Raw genomic sequence first — 19226 nt, 5'->3', positions numbered from 1 at the left:
TTTTTTTTTTTATGAAAAAGATAGGAGAGAAAAGAAACAGGCATCACTCTGGTACATGTGCTGCTGGGGATTGAACTCAGGACCTCATGCTTGAGAGTCCCGAGTGCTTTATCCACTGCACCACCTCCCAGACCACCTTAAAGCTAATTCTTCAACCTTTATCTTAGTGACTTAATAGTTTTGAAGAAAACAGGCCATTTATTTTTGTACAATGTCCCTCAACTTTGGTCTGCCCATTTTCTCATGATTAGATACATATTTATGGCAAGAATGCCACAAAAGAAATGCTGTATCCTTTAAGCGCATCATAAAGAGGACACATTATTGGTCATATTAATTTGAATTGCATGGTTAAGATGGTGTGAGCTATGTAGTGTTGTCAGACTTTTCCACTGTAATGTGCACATAAACACCCTGTTCTGTCTGGTTCTAAAGCCAGAATAAAAATTGAACTATAGAGGTCATGTGGTAGTTATTCATAAGTGAGGCCCAGGGTTGGTTCCCAGACACACACACACACACACACACACACACACACACACACACACACACACACACACACACACACACACACACACGAGAAAGAGAGAGAGAGAGAGAGAGAAAAGAGCTATGTATCACCTAAAATTATGTCCCAGGGTTGGTTCCCAGGCAGTGCATTGAAAATACACACACACACACACACACATACACACACACGAGAAGCTGTGTATCAGGTTCCCAGGCAGTACATTAAAAAAATACACACACACACACATACACACACGAGAGAGAGAGAGAGAGAAGCTATGTATTACCTAAAATTATGTTCCACTTTGATTCTATTGTTCAGTTTCTGTCACCTTAAGCAAAACACTTCAGTTCTCTGAGACTTACATATATCTGTTCAGTAAGAGTGGTACTCAAGTACTTTCCACATGGATTAAGATTGTACCAGGCACAAAGTAAATTTCCATTGTATATGAGTTTCCTTATTCCAGATGAAATTGAGAGACAATGATTTTAAATACCAGGACAAGAGATTGGCAAGATGTAGATCTCTTAAAATTTGTGGCCCTTTAGGCAGAAATACTGAATTATTTTCCTTACTTGTAAGACAGTGAGAATGATATATCAAGGGAAATATATTCATTATTGTATCTGCCAACGCTATATATTCATTCTGTACCTGTAAGCTGAAGAAACAAAGATGTGAGATGTCAGTATTGAAAATAGAAGTGTTTAGAGACCGTCATTGACTCTGGGACAGACAGTAAGAGAGGATCTTTATACCCTAAAACTAGGCAAAAAGAGAGCCCCCAGACAATAACTAGCATTAAGTTAATATGAGTTGTTGGAAAAGTCATGACTTTTTTGTTGTTGTTGTTGTTGTTATTGTTAATATTAATTGTTTTTTTTTTTTTAATTTACCAGCACACTGTTCAACTCTTGTTTTATGAAGATGTGACAGATTGAAACTGGGACTTTGGAGCCTCAGGCATGACAGTTCTTTTGCATAACCATTATGTTATCTCTACCACCTTGTGTATGCTTTTCTATGCAAAAATCCATCATGAATTTTTTTTAAAAGATTTTATTCATGAAGAATGATAGGAGGAAAGAGAAAGAATTAGACATCACTCTGGTACATGTGTTGCCAGGGATTGAATTCTGGACCTCATGCTTGAGAGTCTAGTGCTTTATCCACTGTGCTACCTCCCTGCATCATGACTTTTCCATAAACCCAACATGTTCTTACTCCAAATTCAAAGCAGCCTTGTAAAGTAAATTATGATACTTTCTTTCTTTTTTTATTTTTATTTTTATTTTTTAATTTTTTTTCCTCCAGGGTTATTGCTGGGCTCGGTGCCTGCACTATGAATCCACCGCTCCTGGAGGCCATTTTTTCCCCTTTTTGTTGCCCTAGTTGTTGCAGCCTCGTTGTGGTTATTATTGCCATTGTTGAGTTGCTTTGTTGTTGGATAGGACAGAGAGAAATGGAGAGAGGAGGGGAAGACAGAGAGAGAGGGGGAGAGAAAGATAGACACCTGCAGACCTGCTTCACCGCCCGTGAAGCGACTCCCCTGCAGGTGGGGAGGGGGCTCGAACTGGGATCCTTACGCCGGTCCCTGCGCTTTGCGCCACATGCGCTTAACCCACTGTGCCACCGCCCGACCCCCCTTTTTAATTTTTTTTATTACCTTTATTTATTTATTGGATATAGACAGCCAGAAATCAAAAGGGAAACGGGGAATAGAGGAAGAGAGACAGAGAGACACCTGCAGTACTGCTTCACCACTTGCAAAGCTTTCCCCCTGCAGGTAGGGTTTGGGGACTTGAACCTGGGTCCTTTTGCGTTGTAACATGTGCGCTCAACCAGGTGTGCTACCACCTGGCCCCAACTATGGTACTTTCTTTCACAGATTACTAAACTTAGCAAAGTTGAGAGTGGACCCTTGATCTTTTTAAACTTCTATTCAGAGAACAAAGGCTAGGGAGAAGGAAGCACTACTGAAAATCTGCTTTCTGTGCCAGGATCTGAGACTGACATTTTAGCTGTGTCATATTACATATAATCTTCACAGCATTTCACAGTAAGACAGATTCCAGTTGTCTCTCTTTATCCTTTAATAAACTGAGGTTCAGAGAGGTGAAAACATGGACTAGGTAGAAATGGCATTTAGATTCAGTCTTGTCTATTTCTAAATGTATGATCTTCTGAAGCTGCGAAGAATGATGGGTGCTTTAAGTAAATTGAACTTTTTGTTATCACAGAATTTAGAGGGTTTGGAGCCCTTTCTTCCCCCACCCTGACCTAAGGACTTTCTAGTTTTTTTTTTAAAAAAATCTTTTTTTATTATATTTATTTATTTATTGGATAGAGACTGTCAGAAACTGAGAGAAGAAGAAAGGCAGAAAGACATTTGCAGCACTGTTTCATCACTTGCAAAGCTTTTCCCCTGCAGGTAGGGCCCAGGGGCTTGAACCTGGGTCCATGTGCACTGTAAGATGTGTGCCCAACCAGGTGTACCATCACCTGGCTCATCTAGGTTTTTGTTTGTGTTTGTTTTAATGTTTATTTTACTAGAATACTGCTCAGCTTTAGTTTATGGGTGCTAGTGATTAAACCTGTCACCTCAGAGTCTTGGGCATGAAAGTCTTTTGCATAGTCATGATGTTAACTTTCTGACCCCATCTTAAATGTTTTATTTTATTTTTTTAATTTATTATCTTTATTTATTGGATGGAGCCAACCAGAACGAGAGGGTAGGGGAGATAGATAGGAAAAGAGAGAGACACCTGCAGCCCTGCTTCACAACTTGCAAAGCTTTCCCCCTACAGGTGGGGACCGGGGACTTGAACCCAGGTCCTTGAGCACTGTAACATGTGCACTCAACCACCTCCCGGTCCCATCTTAAATGTTTTAAAGCAAACATAGTAGGTTCTTGAACAGCCTGCCTGCCTTCTTTCCTCCCTTCCTTCTTTCTCCCTCCCTCCCTTCCTTCCTGCTTCTGCAGTAAGAATCCATTGCTCCCTGCAGCCTTTTGTTTTTTTAAATAGAATAGAGAGACAGATCTAACACAGTGCTTCACTACTCATAAAGCTTCACCCTCCATACAGTTGGGGGCCAGGGACTTGAACCTGACTCCTTGTGCATGGTAATACGTGCACTTAACTGGATGCACCACCTGCTGCCACCTTGACTAGTGTTTAAGTCATTGTCATTTTGCTATAATGTTGATGAGGAGGAATAGTTTGCATGTCTTCCCATGTCTGTGTGGGTTTTCTGTGACTATTCTGGATTTTTCTCTCACATCCCAGAGATGTACATCTGAACTTTGTTGGCATGTCTGATTTGTCCCAGTCTCAGTGAGTTGGGGTGCCTGAGTGTACTCTGAGGTGAAAGGATCCTGAGTTTCCAGCACAGATTCTAGCCACCCTCAGCCTTGAACCTGGGTAAGAATATTGGGAAATGCATGATCAGAAATAAATAATTGGGTTTTTAAAATTTTTTTTTAAAGAAATAATGATTTATAAGACAGATGTTGTCACGTGAGTAGTTTTTTCTTTCCCTGATGGGTGTCTGCACACCACTACTACCACTGATTTAAGTCCTCCTCCACCATTTTGCACTGTGTCCCCAACACCCTCTCAACCTCCTCTCCTGAACCCCTCCCCCACAGGCTCCTTGGCTTAGCTGCAATACATCTTACCTAGCCCTGTGTTTTTGCTTTCTTTCCTTCTTAAATTCCACATATAAGTGGGAGTCAGGCAGTAGTACAGTGGGTTAAGCACATGCAGCGTGAAGCACAAGGACTGGCATAAGTATCCCCCCTGGCTCCCCTCCTGCAGGGGAGTTGCTTCACAGGCAGTGAAGCAGGTCTGCAGGTGTCTATCTTTCTCTCCCCCTCTCTATCTTCCCCTCCTCTCTCTTTTTCTCTCTGTCTTACCTAACAACAACGGCAACAGTAATAACTACAACAATAAAACAACAAGGGCAACAAATGGGAATAAGTAAATAAATAAATATAAAAATATGAGCAGAAGGGAAAACATAAAGCAGAACTTGGACTGGGTTTGGTGTACTGCACCTTTGGGGGGGTGGGGTGGGGGTGGGGAGTGTTCAGCTCCTGGAACATGATGGTGGAGGAAGACCTAGGGGCAGGGTTAGATTGTTATGTGGAAAACTGAGAAATGTTACACATTTACCAACTACTGTATTTTACTGTCAACTATAAACCATTAATACCCTAATAGAGGGAAAAAAACTGCACTATGACTTTTCAAACAACCTAGTATGTTGGGGTAAGTCCCCATTCTATTTCTACCTCCATTTTGTTGAAAGTTTCTATCATAAATGAATGTTAGTTCTTGTCAAAGAATTTTAATGTCTTTCTAATAAATTTGTGTATGTTCTACCCCCCCTGGAATGAATCCTACCTAGTCATGATGTATAATCTTTTTAATATGTTATAGAATTGATACACTAAGATCGTGTTGAAATTCTTTGCACCTATATTTATTTTAGGGTATTGTTATCTGGTTTTCTTTTTTGTGTGTGTGATAGCTCTGTCTTTGATATCAGGGTAATGTTGACCTCGGTCTTTGGGAGAATTCTCTTTTCTTCAGTTATTTGAGTAATTTTGATAAGGATATTTAATAGGTCATCTTTGAGGTTTTAGTAGTACTGCTGCCTTCTGGTTTGGAGCCCTTGTCTTGGGGTGGGGAAAGGGGACAGACACTTATGATCACTCTTTTAATTTCCTTCCTTTTAATTTGTCCAGGTTTTCAAATTCTCCTTGATTCAGTCTTGGCAGATTATATGCTTCTAAAAATCTGTCTAGGAGTATAGTAGTTCATGGGTATGGCACACACTTTACCACGTACAAGGATGCAGGCACAAGCCCCTTTGTTCCATACCTATGGGGGGTTCTTAGTGGTGGAGCGGTGCTGCATGTCTCTCTCACTCCCTCTCTCTCTCTCCCCCCTTCCTTCTCAATTTATCTCTGGCTCTATCAAAGACATTTTGTTAACATTTGCTTTATATATTTTGATCCCCTTTCATTTGATGCAGATGTGTTTTAAGGTATCTTGATGGATTTATGTTTTAATCATTATACAGTGTCTGTACCTGGTATTTTCATTTATTTTTTTACCATAGCACTGCTTAATGCTGGCTTATAGTGGTGTGGGGATGAACCAGGATGAACCTGGCACTTCAGATCCTGAAACATGAAAGTCTCTTTGCATAGCCATCATGCTATCTCCCCACGCTGCACATGTTTCTGATTAATTACCTACTTAAGTTTGAGGCCTACCATGTGTATTGGCTTCCACTTGACTTGATGATTGGTTTCCAGTGCTTTTCTTCAAATCATCCTGCCACTCATCCATGCCTGTTGATTGGTGAGCAAAGATCATTACCTTCAGTTTCATGAAATTAATTGGTATAAAAAGATTTTTATTGAAAAAAATGATTTGTTACTATATTATGAAAACCTCTCGGCATCTTGATACTACCGAGTGGGCGCTCTTCATTTATTTAAAGTCCCTTTAGTACTTTTTGCAGAATCAGTATGATGGTGATGAATTCTTTTAGCTATTTTCTCTAAGAAGCTCTTTCTCTCAAGTCTGATTTATAACCTGGCTTAGTAGGTATTCTTTTTATTTGTTTACTTATTAAAGATTTTTTATCTATTTATTCATGAGAAAGATAGGAGAAGAGAGAGAGAACCAGATATCACTCTGGCACATGTGGTGCCAGGGATTGAACTCAGGACCTCATGCTTGAGAGTCCAATGCTTTATCCACTGTGCCACCTCCCGGACCATAGGTATTCTTTTTTTTTTAATTTTATTTATTTATTTTCCCTTTTGTTGCCCTTGTTATCTTTTTATTGTTGTTGTAATTGTTGTTGTTATTGATGTCATCATTGTTAGATAGGACAGAGAGAAATGGAGAGAGGAGAGGAAGACAGGGGGAGAGAGAGATAGACACCTGCAGACCTGCTTCACCGCCTGTGAAGCGACTCCCCTGCAGGTGGGGAGCCGGGGGCTCAAACCGGGATCCTTACACCTGTCCTTGCGCTTTGCGCCACGTGCACTTAACCCACTGCACTGCTGCCCGACTCCCTTTTTAAAAAAAAAATGTTGGACAGAGACAGAGAAATTGGAGGGTGGGGGAGACAAAGGGAGACACCTCCAGCCCTGCGTCACCACTCTTGTAGCTTTCCCCCCTGCAGGTGGAGACAAGGGGCTTGAACCTGGGTCCTTGCACACTGTAATGTGTATACTTAATCAGGTACACCACTGCCTGGCCCCCTGCTTAAGTCCTCTTTCATTCAACATTTTTATTATATCCTGTCAGTCTGGATATGTCAGGGATATTTGAGAAATGTGCTGATAGTCTTATGGGGATGGGGCCTGCCTTCTATATAGTTCTTTGCTTTTCTCTTATTGCTTCTCAGAACTGTTTCTTTTATCGAGCTATTTTCATAGTAGAGTGCCTTGTTGTACATCTGTTTGGGTTTACTTTATTTGGAATTAATTGTGCTTCCTGGAACTGGGTATCTCTTCTTTTCCAGTTTGGGAAACACCTTGGCTATTTTTTCTTCAAGAAATTGTTCTGCCACTTTTTCTCTTCTCATTCTGGAACCCTTAGAATGTGAGTGTGTTCCTCCTTATGTCTTGAATCACTTAAGTTGTTAATTTTTAAAAAATTATTTTTGGGGGAATCGGGCAGTAGCACAACAGGTTTAGCGCAGGTGGCGCAAAGCACAAGGACCTGCATAAGAATCCCAGTTGGAGCTCCCAGCTCCCCACCTGCAGGGGAGTCGCTTCACAACAATGACATTAATAACAACAATAATAGCTACAATAATAAAACAACAAGGGCAACAAAAGGGAATAAATAAATGGGTTTAAAATTTTTTTTTCTTTATTTTCTTTTGTTTTATTGTTGTAGTTATTATTGATGTTGTTACTGTTGGATAGGACAGAGAGAAATGGAGAGAGGAAGGGAAGACAGAGAGGGGAAGAGAAAGACAGACACCTGCAGACCTGCTTCACTGCTTGTAAAGTGACTCCCCTGCCAGTGGGGAGCCAGGGGCTTGAACCGGGATCCTTATGCCGGTCCTTGCGCTTAGCATCACCTGCGCTTAACCCACTGTGCTACCGCCCAACTCCCTAAAAAATGTTTAAAAATTATTTTTGGGGGGAGTCGGGCTGTAGCGCAGCGGGTTAAGCGCAGGTGGCGCAAAGCACAAGGACCGGCATAAGGATCCCGGTTCGAACCCCGGCTCCCCACCTGCAGGGGAGTCGCTTCACAGGCGGTGAAGCAGGTCTGCAGGTGTCTTATCTTTCTCTCCTCCTCTCTGTCTTCCCCTCCTCTCTCCATTTCTCTCTGTCCTCTCCAACAACGACAACAACAATAATAACTACAACAATAAAACAACAAGGGCAACAAAAGGGAATAAATAAATAAAATAAATATTTAAAAAATGAAAAAAAAGAAAAAACAAAAAAACAAGGGCAACAAAAGGGAATAAATAAATAAAAATAAAAAATATATATAAAAAATTATTTTTGGGGACCAGGTGGTGGCGTGCCTAGTTAAGTGCACACATTACAGTGCACAGAGACCCAAGTTCAAGCCCCTGGTCCCTACCTGCAGGGAGAAAGATTCACGAGTGGTAAAGCAGGGCTGCAGGTGTCTCCCCCCCCTTGATTTCTCTCTATCCGATAATAAATAAAATATTGAAAAAAGAAAGACTAAAAATTACTTTTCTGGGAGTTGGGCAGTAGCACAGCAGGTTAAGTGCAGGTGGCGTAAAGCACAAAGACCAGCATAAAGATTCCGGTTTGAGCCCCCAGCTCCCCACCTGCAGGGGAGTCACTCGCTTCACAGGCGGTGAAGCAGGTCTGCAGGTGTCTATCTTTCCCCCCGTCTTCCCTTCCTTTCTCCATTTCTCCCTGTCCTATCTAACAATGACGACATCAACAATAATAACTACAACAATGATAAAAACAATAAAATAATAAATAGCTTTTCTTTTTTTCCTGTTTGTTTATGTTTGCTGCTGTTTGATCTTTTGGCATACTTATTTTGGCATACTTATTCAGCCATTATCTTCTACTGGTTTGCTGTTAAGTCCCTTCTTTATATTTTGTAATTCAGCTGCTGTATTCTTTATCTGTTTGGACAGTTCTCATAGCTCCAACCTTATTGATTTTCTCACCCATTAACCTCATTTCAGCGAGTATCATTAGAATTGTTCTAAAGTCTTCCTAAGTTAGCTTTTTTTTATTTCTTTAAATAAAAAATTAATGTTTTACATTCAACAGTAACCTAAGTTAGCTTTTATAGCTCTGCTGTATTTGAGATATTTCTCAGTAGTCCTGATCCATTTGTGCAGGTGAATTCCTCTATCCTCTCATTGTAGCTGGTGCTTTATGAGGGCTTAAGCCAAAGATCTTTGTGAGAACAGATTTGGTGACAGGGATTCATAGTTGTCCCTAACATCTACTGTAGCCTTGGAGTACCTGACCCTGGCATTGAGTCTGAGCATACATACCTGTATGCCCCAGGCACCTGTGCAGGGAGTTTGAATATACCTTCGTGAGAGCAGTGGCTCATAGCTACAGGTGCCTGACAGTAGCTCTAGCACTGGATTCCAGCAGAACTAGACAGGGACCACTTCTGTAGAATAATTGCAGTAGCACCTCCTTTCTAACAAGTTTGAGTGTAGCTGAGTAGGGCTTACTATTCATAGTCATGAGTGCTCAGGCATGACAGTTTCACCAGGGTCAAATGGGCAAGGTAGCAATCTGGTGTAAATGTTGCAAGTATGCAGTGTCAGCTATGTGTCAGGATTAAGAAGGTCGGATGAGATCATGGATTGGCAGCCACTAGTGCCTGGCAATAGCTGTAGCACCAGAGTTGGGCATGTCTGGACAGTGACCAGGGATTTGATGAAGTGGCTGCCAAACAGTCCTCATGCGCCTAGTTCAAGCAGACCTGAGCAAGACCAGGTGTTTGCAGTCACACCTGACCAGCAGTGACTAATGGATTGCTGACTATAGGGGGCACCTAAGGTGCTGGCATCAGATTTGTGATGGGAACCAATTCTGTTTGCCAGGAGCAAGCACTCTTGATATATGTCTCTGTCTCTCCAACTGGTTCAGCTTTTAGCTAGGAGTGGGTGGAACATTCCTCAGGGATTTGCCTTTAGGATCTGTTACTGAAAATTGGGTTCCAGGGTTCGGGCTGTAGTAGAGCGGGTTAAGCGCACATGGTGTGAGACTCGAAGACCAGTGTAAGGATTCTGGTTCGAGCCCCCTGCTCCCCAAGGTTGTAGGAGTAAGATAAAATGGAACCTGCCTGTCAGTGACTTCCACAGAATTTACTACCTGTAGTTTCCTGCCCATATAGTAATGTATATAGAGGAGTGTAGAGTTGGAGTTGCCAGGCTTTAGGTAAGCAGATCTTCTTCTTTCCCAAAGAAGTCTCTTCCTGTTTTCAGCTGAATGCTGCAGAGTGGGATTTCCTTCCTGGTGATCAATCAGTATCTTCCTCTCCCTCTCCCTCTCCCTCTCCCTCTCCCTCTCCCTCTCCCTCTCCCTCTCCCTCTCCCTCCCTTATAAGAACTGTTCACACAGGTTTCACCACACTTTCTGTGTAAATTGTTTCCCACTTTTGTTTATTTATTGGTCATTTCTGGGACTTCCACTCCTGAATGACTTTTTCAAATAGAGACAAAGATCAGGGCTTGGGCAGGGAGAGATCACAACACCAACGCTTCCTTTGATGTACTGAGGGCTAGGCTTTAACATGGCAAAGCAGTACACTGTCCAAGTGAGCTATTTTGTTGGTTCCTCTCCACTTTGGTTTAATTTGCTGTGCTTGATGGAGGAGGGAAACACAGGTCCTTCCTATTGCACCATCTTGATTCTTCCTGCTGATGTTTTTGTGTCGAGAAATAAGCCACCAGAACTTAACTATTGTATGTGTCATTTAACCTGTTACAAAATTGGTTTTGTTATATATTGTTTCACTTAAATTTACCATTTCCAAGAACATATCAGATACCTAAAATGAAGACTAAATTGTATTTTATTTAAAGCTTGTTCCTACATGTTGCCATTAAATTATCTTTATTTATTGGATAGAAATAACCAGAAATCGAGAAGGTAGAGGGAGAGAGACACTTGCAGCACTGCTTCACCACTTGCAAAGCTTTCCCTTTGCAGGTGGGGTCTGTGGGCTCAAATCTAGGTCCTTGTGCATTATAGCATATGTGCTCAACCAGGTGCTCCACCACCTGGCCCTCATGCCTGAGTTTTCAAAGTACTAGGTTCTGTTGCTCACACCACTATAAGCCAGAGCTGGCAATGCTCTGATTTAAAATTAAAAAAAAAAAAAAAAGGTTTTTGAAAAATGTTCACCTTGAGGAGCAGGATGTGGTCTTTTTTTGTTTTTTTACATATTTATTTATTCTCTTTTATTGCCCTTTTTTATTTACTTTCCCTTTAAAATTTTTTTAAATATTTATTTATTTTCATTTTTGCTGCCCTTGTTGTTTTTGATGTCGTTGTTGGATAGCACAGAGAGAAATGGAGAGAGGAGGGGAAGACAGAGAAGGGGAGAGAAAGATAGACACCTGCAGACCTGCTTCACCACCTGTGAAGTGACTCCCCTGCAGGTGGGGAGCGGGAGCTAGCACCTGGATCCTTATAGTGGTGCTGTAAGGACTGTAGTGTCTCTCTCTCTCTTCCTCTCGATCTCTCTCAACCATCTCAATTTGTCTCTGTCTCTATCTAATAATAAATAAAATTATCAGAATACCCCCATACTTACTTTCAACTTGAAGTTTCTCTGTATAGTGCTCACTCAGCTTTTTGTCTACCTGCATAAATTCTACTCATCCTTGGATATTCAATTCAGAATTGTCTTTTCCAGAAAGCCTCACCAGAACACTAAAATCTTTCTTAAATTGCATATCAGGAGTTTATTCTCTGTCCCCATTTGGGTGCTCCATGAACATTGATGGCAATTATATTAGCAATTGCTATTCTATTTATTTATTTATAAAATGGAAACACTGACAAAACCATAGGATAAGAGGGGTACAGTTCCTGCCACCTTATAACTACATATCCCATCAACTCCCCTTATAGCTTTCCTATTCTTTTTTTTTTAATGTTTGTTTATTCCTTTTTGTTGCCTTTGTTGTTTTATTGTTGTTGTTGATGTCGTTATTGTTGGATAGGACAGAGAGAAATGGAGAAAGGAGGGGAAGACGGGGAGAGGATAGACACCTGCAGACCTGCTTCACCGCCTGTGAAGCGACTCCTCTGCAGGTGGGGAGCCGGGGGCCTGAACCAGGATCCTTATGCCAGTCCTTGCGCTTTGCGCCACCTGCACTTAACCTGCTGCGCTACTGCCCTACTCCCAGCTTTCCTGTTATTTAACCTTCTGGGACTATGGACCCAGGGTCATTATGGGGTGCAGAAGGTTGAAGGTCTTGCTTCTGTAATTGCTTCCCCTGCTGAATGTGGGCAGCATTGACAGGTCGATCCATATTCCCAGCTTGTCTCTCTCTTTCCCTGTGGGGCAGCGCTCTGGGGAAGCGGGGCTCCAGGACACATTGGTGAGGTCATCTGCCCAGGGAAGTCCGGTTGGCATCATGGTGACATCTGGAACCTGGTGCCTGAAAAAAGAGTTAACATATAAAGCCATACAAATTGTTGACTAATCATGAACCTAAAGGCTGGAATATTGCAGATGAAGATTTGGGGTCTGTTTTGGAAATAGCTAGTAGGTCTATTTCAGGTATATTCCAAAGGGCCCATGACTTTATTAGTTTTTGCCTACACCTGGCATCTGATATGCAGGTGGACCCAAGTTACTGTCTGGGAAGATGATGTCATGGTTGGAAAGAGGGCTAGAAAGCTGGATCAGTGAAGAGAGTAGCTCACAAATATGGGAAAAGTGTATAAATATTGTTGACTGTTAGCCCCATTGATTTGATCTGGGGCCCATATTCAGCATAGGAGCCTATGTAACCTCTGCATCCCTGTAGGTCCAAACTCACATTTTGTAGTCATGAGTAGGAACATCCAAGCTGCTCCAATTTCAGGACCCATCTTCCTCTGGTGGTAGATAGAATATGATATCCAACCCCCCTTCAGAGGCTGGAACATTCTCTTACCATTGTTGATCCAAGCAATTGCTATTCTGAATGAAGCTACTCCTATTTGAAGAATGCTCATTAGAAAGAAAATAGGGGGCTGGGTGGTGGTGCAGCGGGTTAAGCGCACATGGCACAAAATGCTAGGACTGGCGTAAGGATCCTGGTTCGAGCTCCTGGCTCCCCACCTGCAGGGGAGTCGCTTCACAGGCAGTGAAGCAGGTCTGCAGGTGTCTTTATCTTTCTCTCCCCTTCTCTGTCTTTCCCTCCTCTCTCCATTTCTCTCTGTCCTATCCAACAACAATGACAGCAATAACAACAATAATAACAACAACAATAATAAACAACAAGGGCAACAAAAGGGAAAAAATAGCCTCCAGGAGCAGTGGATTCGTAGTGCAGGCACTGAGCCCCGGCAATAATCTTGGAGGCCATAAAATAAAAATTTCATCTTCCTGATTGCCTTTATAGGGAGGAAACAGTAAAGTAGACAGTATTGGAGAAAATGAAACAGCAAAGTTAAAGCAGCATCTTGAGAGGTGGAAATTAAACTCAAATTTAGGTAAGAAGTAGAAACTTCCCAGCCAAGAGGTGGCATAGTAGCTAGAGTGCTGGACTTGTAATCCTGAGGTCCTGAGTTTGATCTCTGCCATCACATGTGCCAGAATGATGCTTTTTTTTTTTTTTAACAAAGTAAAAGCTTTTATTAAAAATTGGAGAGTTAAGGAGTCAGGCATTAGTGTAGCGGATTAAACACAGGTGGCACAAAGCACAAGGATCTCGGTTCGAGCCTCTGACTCCCCACCTGCAGGGAGTTGTTTCACAAGCAGTGAAGCAGGTCTGCAGGTGTCTTTCTCTCCCCCTCTCTGTTTTCCCCTCCTCACTCCATTTCTCTCAGTCCTATCCAACAACAACAACATCATCAATAATAACTACAACAATAAAACAACAAGAGCAACAAAAGGGAATAAATAAATAAATATTTTTAAAAATTGGAGAGTTATGGGGACCAGGCAGTTCCTGGGGTAAGCTCACGTGGTTCGAAGCACAAGATCCTGCATAAGGATCCCAGTTTGAGCCCTCGACTCCCCACTAGCAGGGGAGCCGGTCTGCAGGCGTCTTTCTCTCCCCCTCTGTTTTCCCCCTTCTCTGAATTTTTCTCTGCCCTATCCAACAACAGCAGCAGCAACAACAACAATGTAAAAATGGCCTCCAGGATCCAGCAGTGGGTTCATAGTGCAGACATGGTGCCTCAGTGATAACCCTGGAGGAAAAAAAAATTGGATAGTTGAGAGATTTGTAGCAGTAGTGCACCTGACTTTCATATCTCAGATCCCAGATGTGACAGGTATCAGTCCAGTGCTGTAAAGAGAGAGACTTGAAAAGAAATAATCAAAAGTCTTTCAAAAACTGGGAATATCCCATCTATGCCTTACTCTTAGTAGTAGTACTATCACTCTTTAAAAGCATATTGAATATGTATTATGTATATAGTGTATAGTGGTACTTGGTGGGGAATGAAGGAGGGAGGCAAAAGGTAGCCCTGGAAAGGGCATATGATTTGAATCCTGAGAGAATAATTGATTTAGTCTTGGCTAAGTTACTACCTTGTCTCTTTCTGTGCCTAGACTTCAGTGACGATTTCACTGACCATCTTTCATATTTCCTTCTAGCAATCAGAGAAGATGGCATGCCAGGGGGCAGGAATAAGAGCATTGGGCCAGTCCAGGTAAGCTCCAGGCCTCACTCTTTGTGATCCAACCCAGATCTCAGATGCTAGTTATTCCTGTAGCTATTCACCTTGACCCTCTCATCTGTTGTTGGGGGTAGGAGGAATCTCTACTTTCATTACAATAAAAATGCTTTTAGAACTTGGTATACCCAAGTTTTTTTTTTTTTTTTTCAATTGGGGGATTAATGGTTTACAGTTGACAGCAAAAAACAATAGTTTGTACATGCATAACATTTCTCAGTTTTCCACAGTACAGTTTAACCCTCACTAGGTCTTTTGGCATATCCAAGTTCTAAAACTGTTCTGAAAATTTTAAATAAATAAGATAACCATTAAAACTTTCTGTGATCTCTCACTACTCTTAAGGAGTTTACAAGAAACAAAACTCTATTCTATTTCTTTTTTTCTTTCTTTTTATTGTTGTAGTAGTTGTTATTGATGTCGTCGTTGGGATAGGGCAGAGAGAAATGGAGAGAGGAGGGGAAGACAGAGGAGGAGAAAAAGATAGACACCTGCAGACCTGCTTCACCATCTGTGAAGCATCTCCCCTGCCTGTGAAGTGACTCCCCTGCAGGTGGGGAGCCGGGGGCTTGAACCAGGACCCTTACTCCGGTCCTTATGCTTTGCGCCACCTGCATTTAACCTGCTGTGCTACTGCCCGACTCCCCTCAATTCTATTTCTAAAACAGCCAGAGGATTTTTATATAGGTCATCTAAGGTTGTGGATGACCTTAAACCTGACAGAAATCAGTACGACCATTGGCTGTTTAATGCTATTAATTCTGTGTCAGCAGATTTCATTGTCTTGTTTGTAGAGTAGGGATTATAATACCCTGTCAGTACCATGAATATTTACCAGGTACTTTGTGCTATGCCATGTATTCTGTACTCCATCTAGTGGGAGAGTCGGACATATAAACAGACACCACAGTACAGTGATGTAAGAAAGATGCCTAAAGGGTTATAGAAGGGAAAGAGCTTCTTTTCCATTTAGGTGAGAGACAGAGAGCAATCATTAGGGACCGATGTTAGGGAAATTTTCCTAGAGAAAGTAAAATTTGAATTGAGTCTTGAAAGAAAAGGATGAATTAGTTATGTTAGAAAGAGCTGAGGAGCTCAACATTTCTTTTTTTCTTTTTTTTTATTATTCACTTATGCCCATTTGTTGCCCTTGTTTTATTGTTGTAGTTATTATTGCTATTGCTGTTGATGTCGTCATTGTTGGATAGGACAGAGAGAAATGGAGAGAGGAGAGGAAGACAGAGAGGGAGAGAGAAAGATTGTGAAGGGACTCCCCTGCAGGTGGGGAGCCAGGAGCTCGAATTGGGATGCTTACTCCAGTCCTTGCACTTTGCACCACTTACGTTTAACCTCTATGCTACCGCCCAACTCCTAGAGCTCAACATTTCTGTTAGAACAAATTATAAAGGACCCAAAGATAAAGCTGTAAAGAATGATGAGTTCATTCAGACAGACCTAGAGCACTGGGCCCTAGTGTAGGGCAGATTCCTTAATTAAAGTCCTTGTGCAGTCAACTTCTTCTTCTTCTTTGATAGCAGAACAACAACTAAATGAGAATAGAGAATTAAATTTGTTTATGACCCATCAAGTAAATTCTTCAACACACTATTGGGCAGAGACCATGCCTTAAAAATGACTGGTGTTGGGAGTCGGGTGGTAGTGCAGCGGGTTAAGCACATGTGGCACAAAGCACAAGGGCCAGCTAAGGATCCCGGTTTGAGCCCCTGGCTCCCCACCTGCAGGGAAGTCGCTTCACAGGCGGTGAAGCAGGTCTGCAGGTGTCTATCTTTCTCTCCTCCTCTCTGTCTTCCCCTCCTCTCTCCATTTCTCTCTGTCCTAACAACAACAACAACATCAATAACAACAATAACTACATAAGTACAACAACAATAAAAAGACAACAAGAGCAACAAAAGGGAAAATAAATAAATTTCTTAAAAAAGAAATTATTAAAAAAAAAAAAGACGTGTCAGATGGGCTGGCATAATGATTATACAAAAGACTTTGATCCTGAGGCTCAGAAGTCGCAGATTCAGTCCCCAGCACCACCATCAGTCAGAATTGAACAGTATACTGACGCTCTTTGTCTCTCTCTCTCACTAAACGTAAAATAATTAAAAGGGAAATACTGTTTCAGTTGTTATATGGAAAACTGAGAAATGTTTCACAGGTACAAATTATTGTACTTTATTTTATTTTTGATTGTAAACCCAACAAAGAAATTTTAAAAACAATACTGATGTCAGGACCAAAAAATAGCTCATTTGGTAGAGAGCACACTTTTCCATGACTGAAGTTTCAAGTTGAAGTCCAAAGTCACTATATGGAAGCAACTATATAAAGGAAGATTTTGGATTTTGGTGGGGTGGGGAAGGGAAGGGGGAGTGTGTGTAGCTAGTCAATGAGAGTGTGAAAGCAACCACAACACTAAAATTTCCTTCAGTGCAGTAGGGGCCAAACTGGGGAAGCTTCCTGAGTGAGGCTTTTTTGTCTCTGCTTCCCCCCACCCCCACTCCCACCACACACACACACACCCTTCCCTCTCTTTTTCACTCTTTCACCCTCTATCAGGTGAGGGAGCAAAAAGTTTACTGAGAATAGAGGAATGATGCTGGCACAGAGCCCCAGTGATAAACCTGATGGCAAACAAGAAATTATTGTTACGGGCCAAGAAGCAACCAATAATAGGCTTTAAATAGAGGGGAAGACATGGTCAATTTTGCATTTTAGAATGATCACTGTAGAAGTAGAAATGGGAGGGAGTCGGGCAGTAGTGCAGCTGGTTAAGCACAGGTGGCTCAAAGCGCAAGGACCAGCCTAACGATCCTGGTTCAAGCCCCCGGCTCTCCACCTGGAGGGGAGTCGCTTCACAAGCGGTGAAGCAGGTCTACAGGTGTCTGTCTTTCCTTCCCCCTCTCTGTCTTCCCCTCCTCTCTCCATTTCTCTCTGTCCTATCCAACAACAGCGACATCATCATAACTGCAACAATAAAACAAGGGCAACGAAAGGGAATAAATAATAAAGATTATAAAAAGACTTTAAAAAAAGAAGTATAAAGTGCAGGTGGCGCAAAGCACAAAGACTGGCATAAGGATCCCAGTTTGAGCCCCCCAGCTCCCCACCTGCAGGGGAGTTGCTTCACAGGCGGTGAAGCAGGTCTGCAAGTGTCTCCCCCTCTGCCTTCCCCTTCTCTCTCCATTTCTCTCTGTCCTATCCAACAACAATGACATCAGTAACAACAATAATAATAACTACAAAAACCAACAATAGTAATAACTACAAAAAACAACAAGGGCAACAAAAGGGAAAATAAATATAAAAAAAGAAGTAGAAATGGTTTGTGAAAAAGCTGCTGCATTTTTTTTTTTTTTTTTTTTTTAAGATTTATTTATTTTTAATGAGAAAGAGAAAACCAGAGCATCATTCTGGCACATGTGATAATGGGAATGAACTCAGTTGCCTCATGCTTGAGAATCCAGCACTTTATACTCTGTGCCATCTCCTGGGTCACCATATTTACTTCTTTATATTACTTATTATTGCTTTGGTCTTATTTTGTTTTCCTAGACCAGAACACTGCTCAGTTCTGGCTTATGGTGGTGCTGTGAATTGAACCTGGGACCTCAGAACCTCAGGTTTGAATGACTTTTGCATAACTATTATGCTGTCTCCCCAGCCCAATTGCTTAGGTCTTATAGAAGATGATTTTTTAAAAATATTTTTTCTATATTTATTTATTCCCTTTTGTTGCCCTTGTTTTATTGTTATAGTTATTGTTGTTATTATTGATGTTGTTGTTGGATAGTACAGAGAGAAATGGAGAATGGAGGGGGAGCGGGAGAGAAAGACACCCTGGTGGGGAGTCGCTTCACAGGCGGTGAAGCAGGTCTGCAGGTGTCTGTCTTTCTCTCCCCCTCTTCCTTCCCCTCCTCTCTTCATTTCTCTCTGTCCTATCCAACAACAACAACATCAGTAGCAACAACAATAATAACTACAACAATAAAACAAGGGCAACAAAAGGGAATAAATAAATAAAATATTTTTTTAAATTTTTAAGTATTTATCCCCTTTTGTTGCCCTTGTTGTTTTGTTGTAGTCATTATTATTATTGATGATATTGTTGTTGGATAGGACAGAGATAAATAGAGGAGGGGAAGGCAGAGAGGGGGAGAGAAAGATAGACACCTGCAGACCTGTTTCACCACTTGTGAAGCAACTCCCCTGCAGTTGGGGAGCCGGGGTTCGAACCGGGATCCTTACACTGATCCTTATGCTTTGTGCCACTTGCGCTTAACCCGCTGCGCTACTGCCCGTCTCCCTTAAAATAAATATTTTTTTAAAACTTCAAAAAATAACACCAATATGGAATTGTTATTGTCAACCTTCCATGTTTGTTGCCATATGTTAGGCCTGTTTCTTAGCATGAATTCAAATGAAATGACTTTCTAAAGATTGTACCACTTAAAATGTGACAGATCCTACACTTGAACAAAGGTGATGTGATTCTAGAATTCATACTTTTAGCCGTTAGCTATTCTACCTCTCTCAGAATACACAATTGTGAGTGGGTAGAATAACCTAAAATCTGTCTAGCAGTGATAGAAGAAGTCAAGATGATGACACTTGAATTGACTTTTTTTTTTCCTTCAATCTCTGGGGCTACACCACTCCAGACTCCAGGCTGACTTTCTAAAAGACAGAAAGGCAAAAAAGGAGAGAGCTAAAGAGACCACAGCTCCAAAGTTTCCTCCAGTGTGGGAGCTAGTCTCTGACCTGGGTCACTAGCATAGCAGAGCAGCACACTAT

The 19226-nt window shown here is 41.7% G+C and overlaps 1 protein-coding gene across 1 annotated transcript in view; it reads left to right on the top strand.

Annotated features, from left to right (window-relative positions):
* The first annotated feature begins 14345 nt into the window (after positions 1-14345).
* NR6A1 (nuclear receptor subfamily 6 group A member 1) overlaps positions 14346-19226 on the top strand; it is a 31617-nt gene continuing 26736 nt past the window's right edge. Inside the window, exon 1 of the mRNA XM_060200159.1 lies at positions 14346-14396. Coding sequence (XP_060056142.1) covers positions 14358-14396 — 39 coding nt within the window. The 5' untranslated portion in view covers positions 14346-14357. The remainder of the gene's footprint in view (positions 14397-19226) is intronic.

The sequence above is a fragment of the Erinaceus europaeus genome, chromosome 10, assembly GCF_950295315.1.
Source record: "Erinaceus europaeus chromosome 10, mEriEur2.1, whole genome shotgun sequence".
Taxonomy (NCBI): domain Eukaryota; kingdom Metazoa; phylum Chordata; class Mammalia; order Eulipotyphla; family Erinaceidae; genus Erinaceus; species Erinaceus europaeus.
The sequence above is the reverse complement of the archived record's forward strand: the minus strand, read 5'-3'. Positions and strand labels throughout refer to the sequence as shown.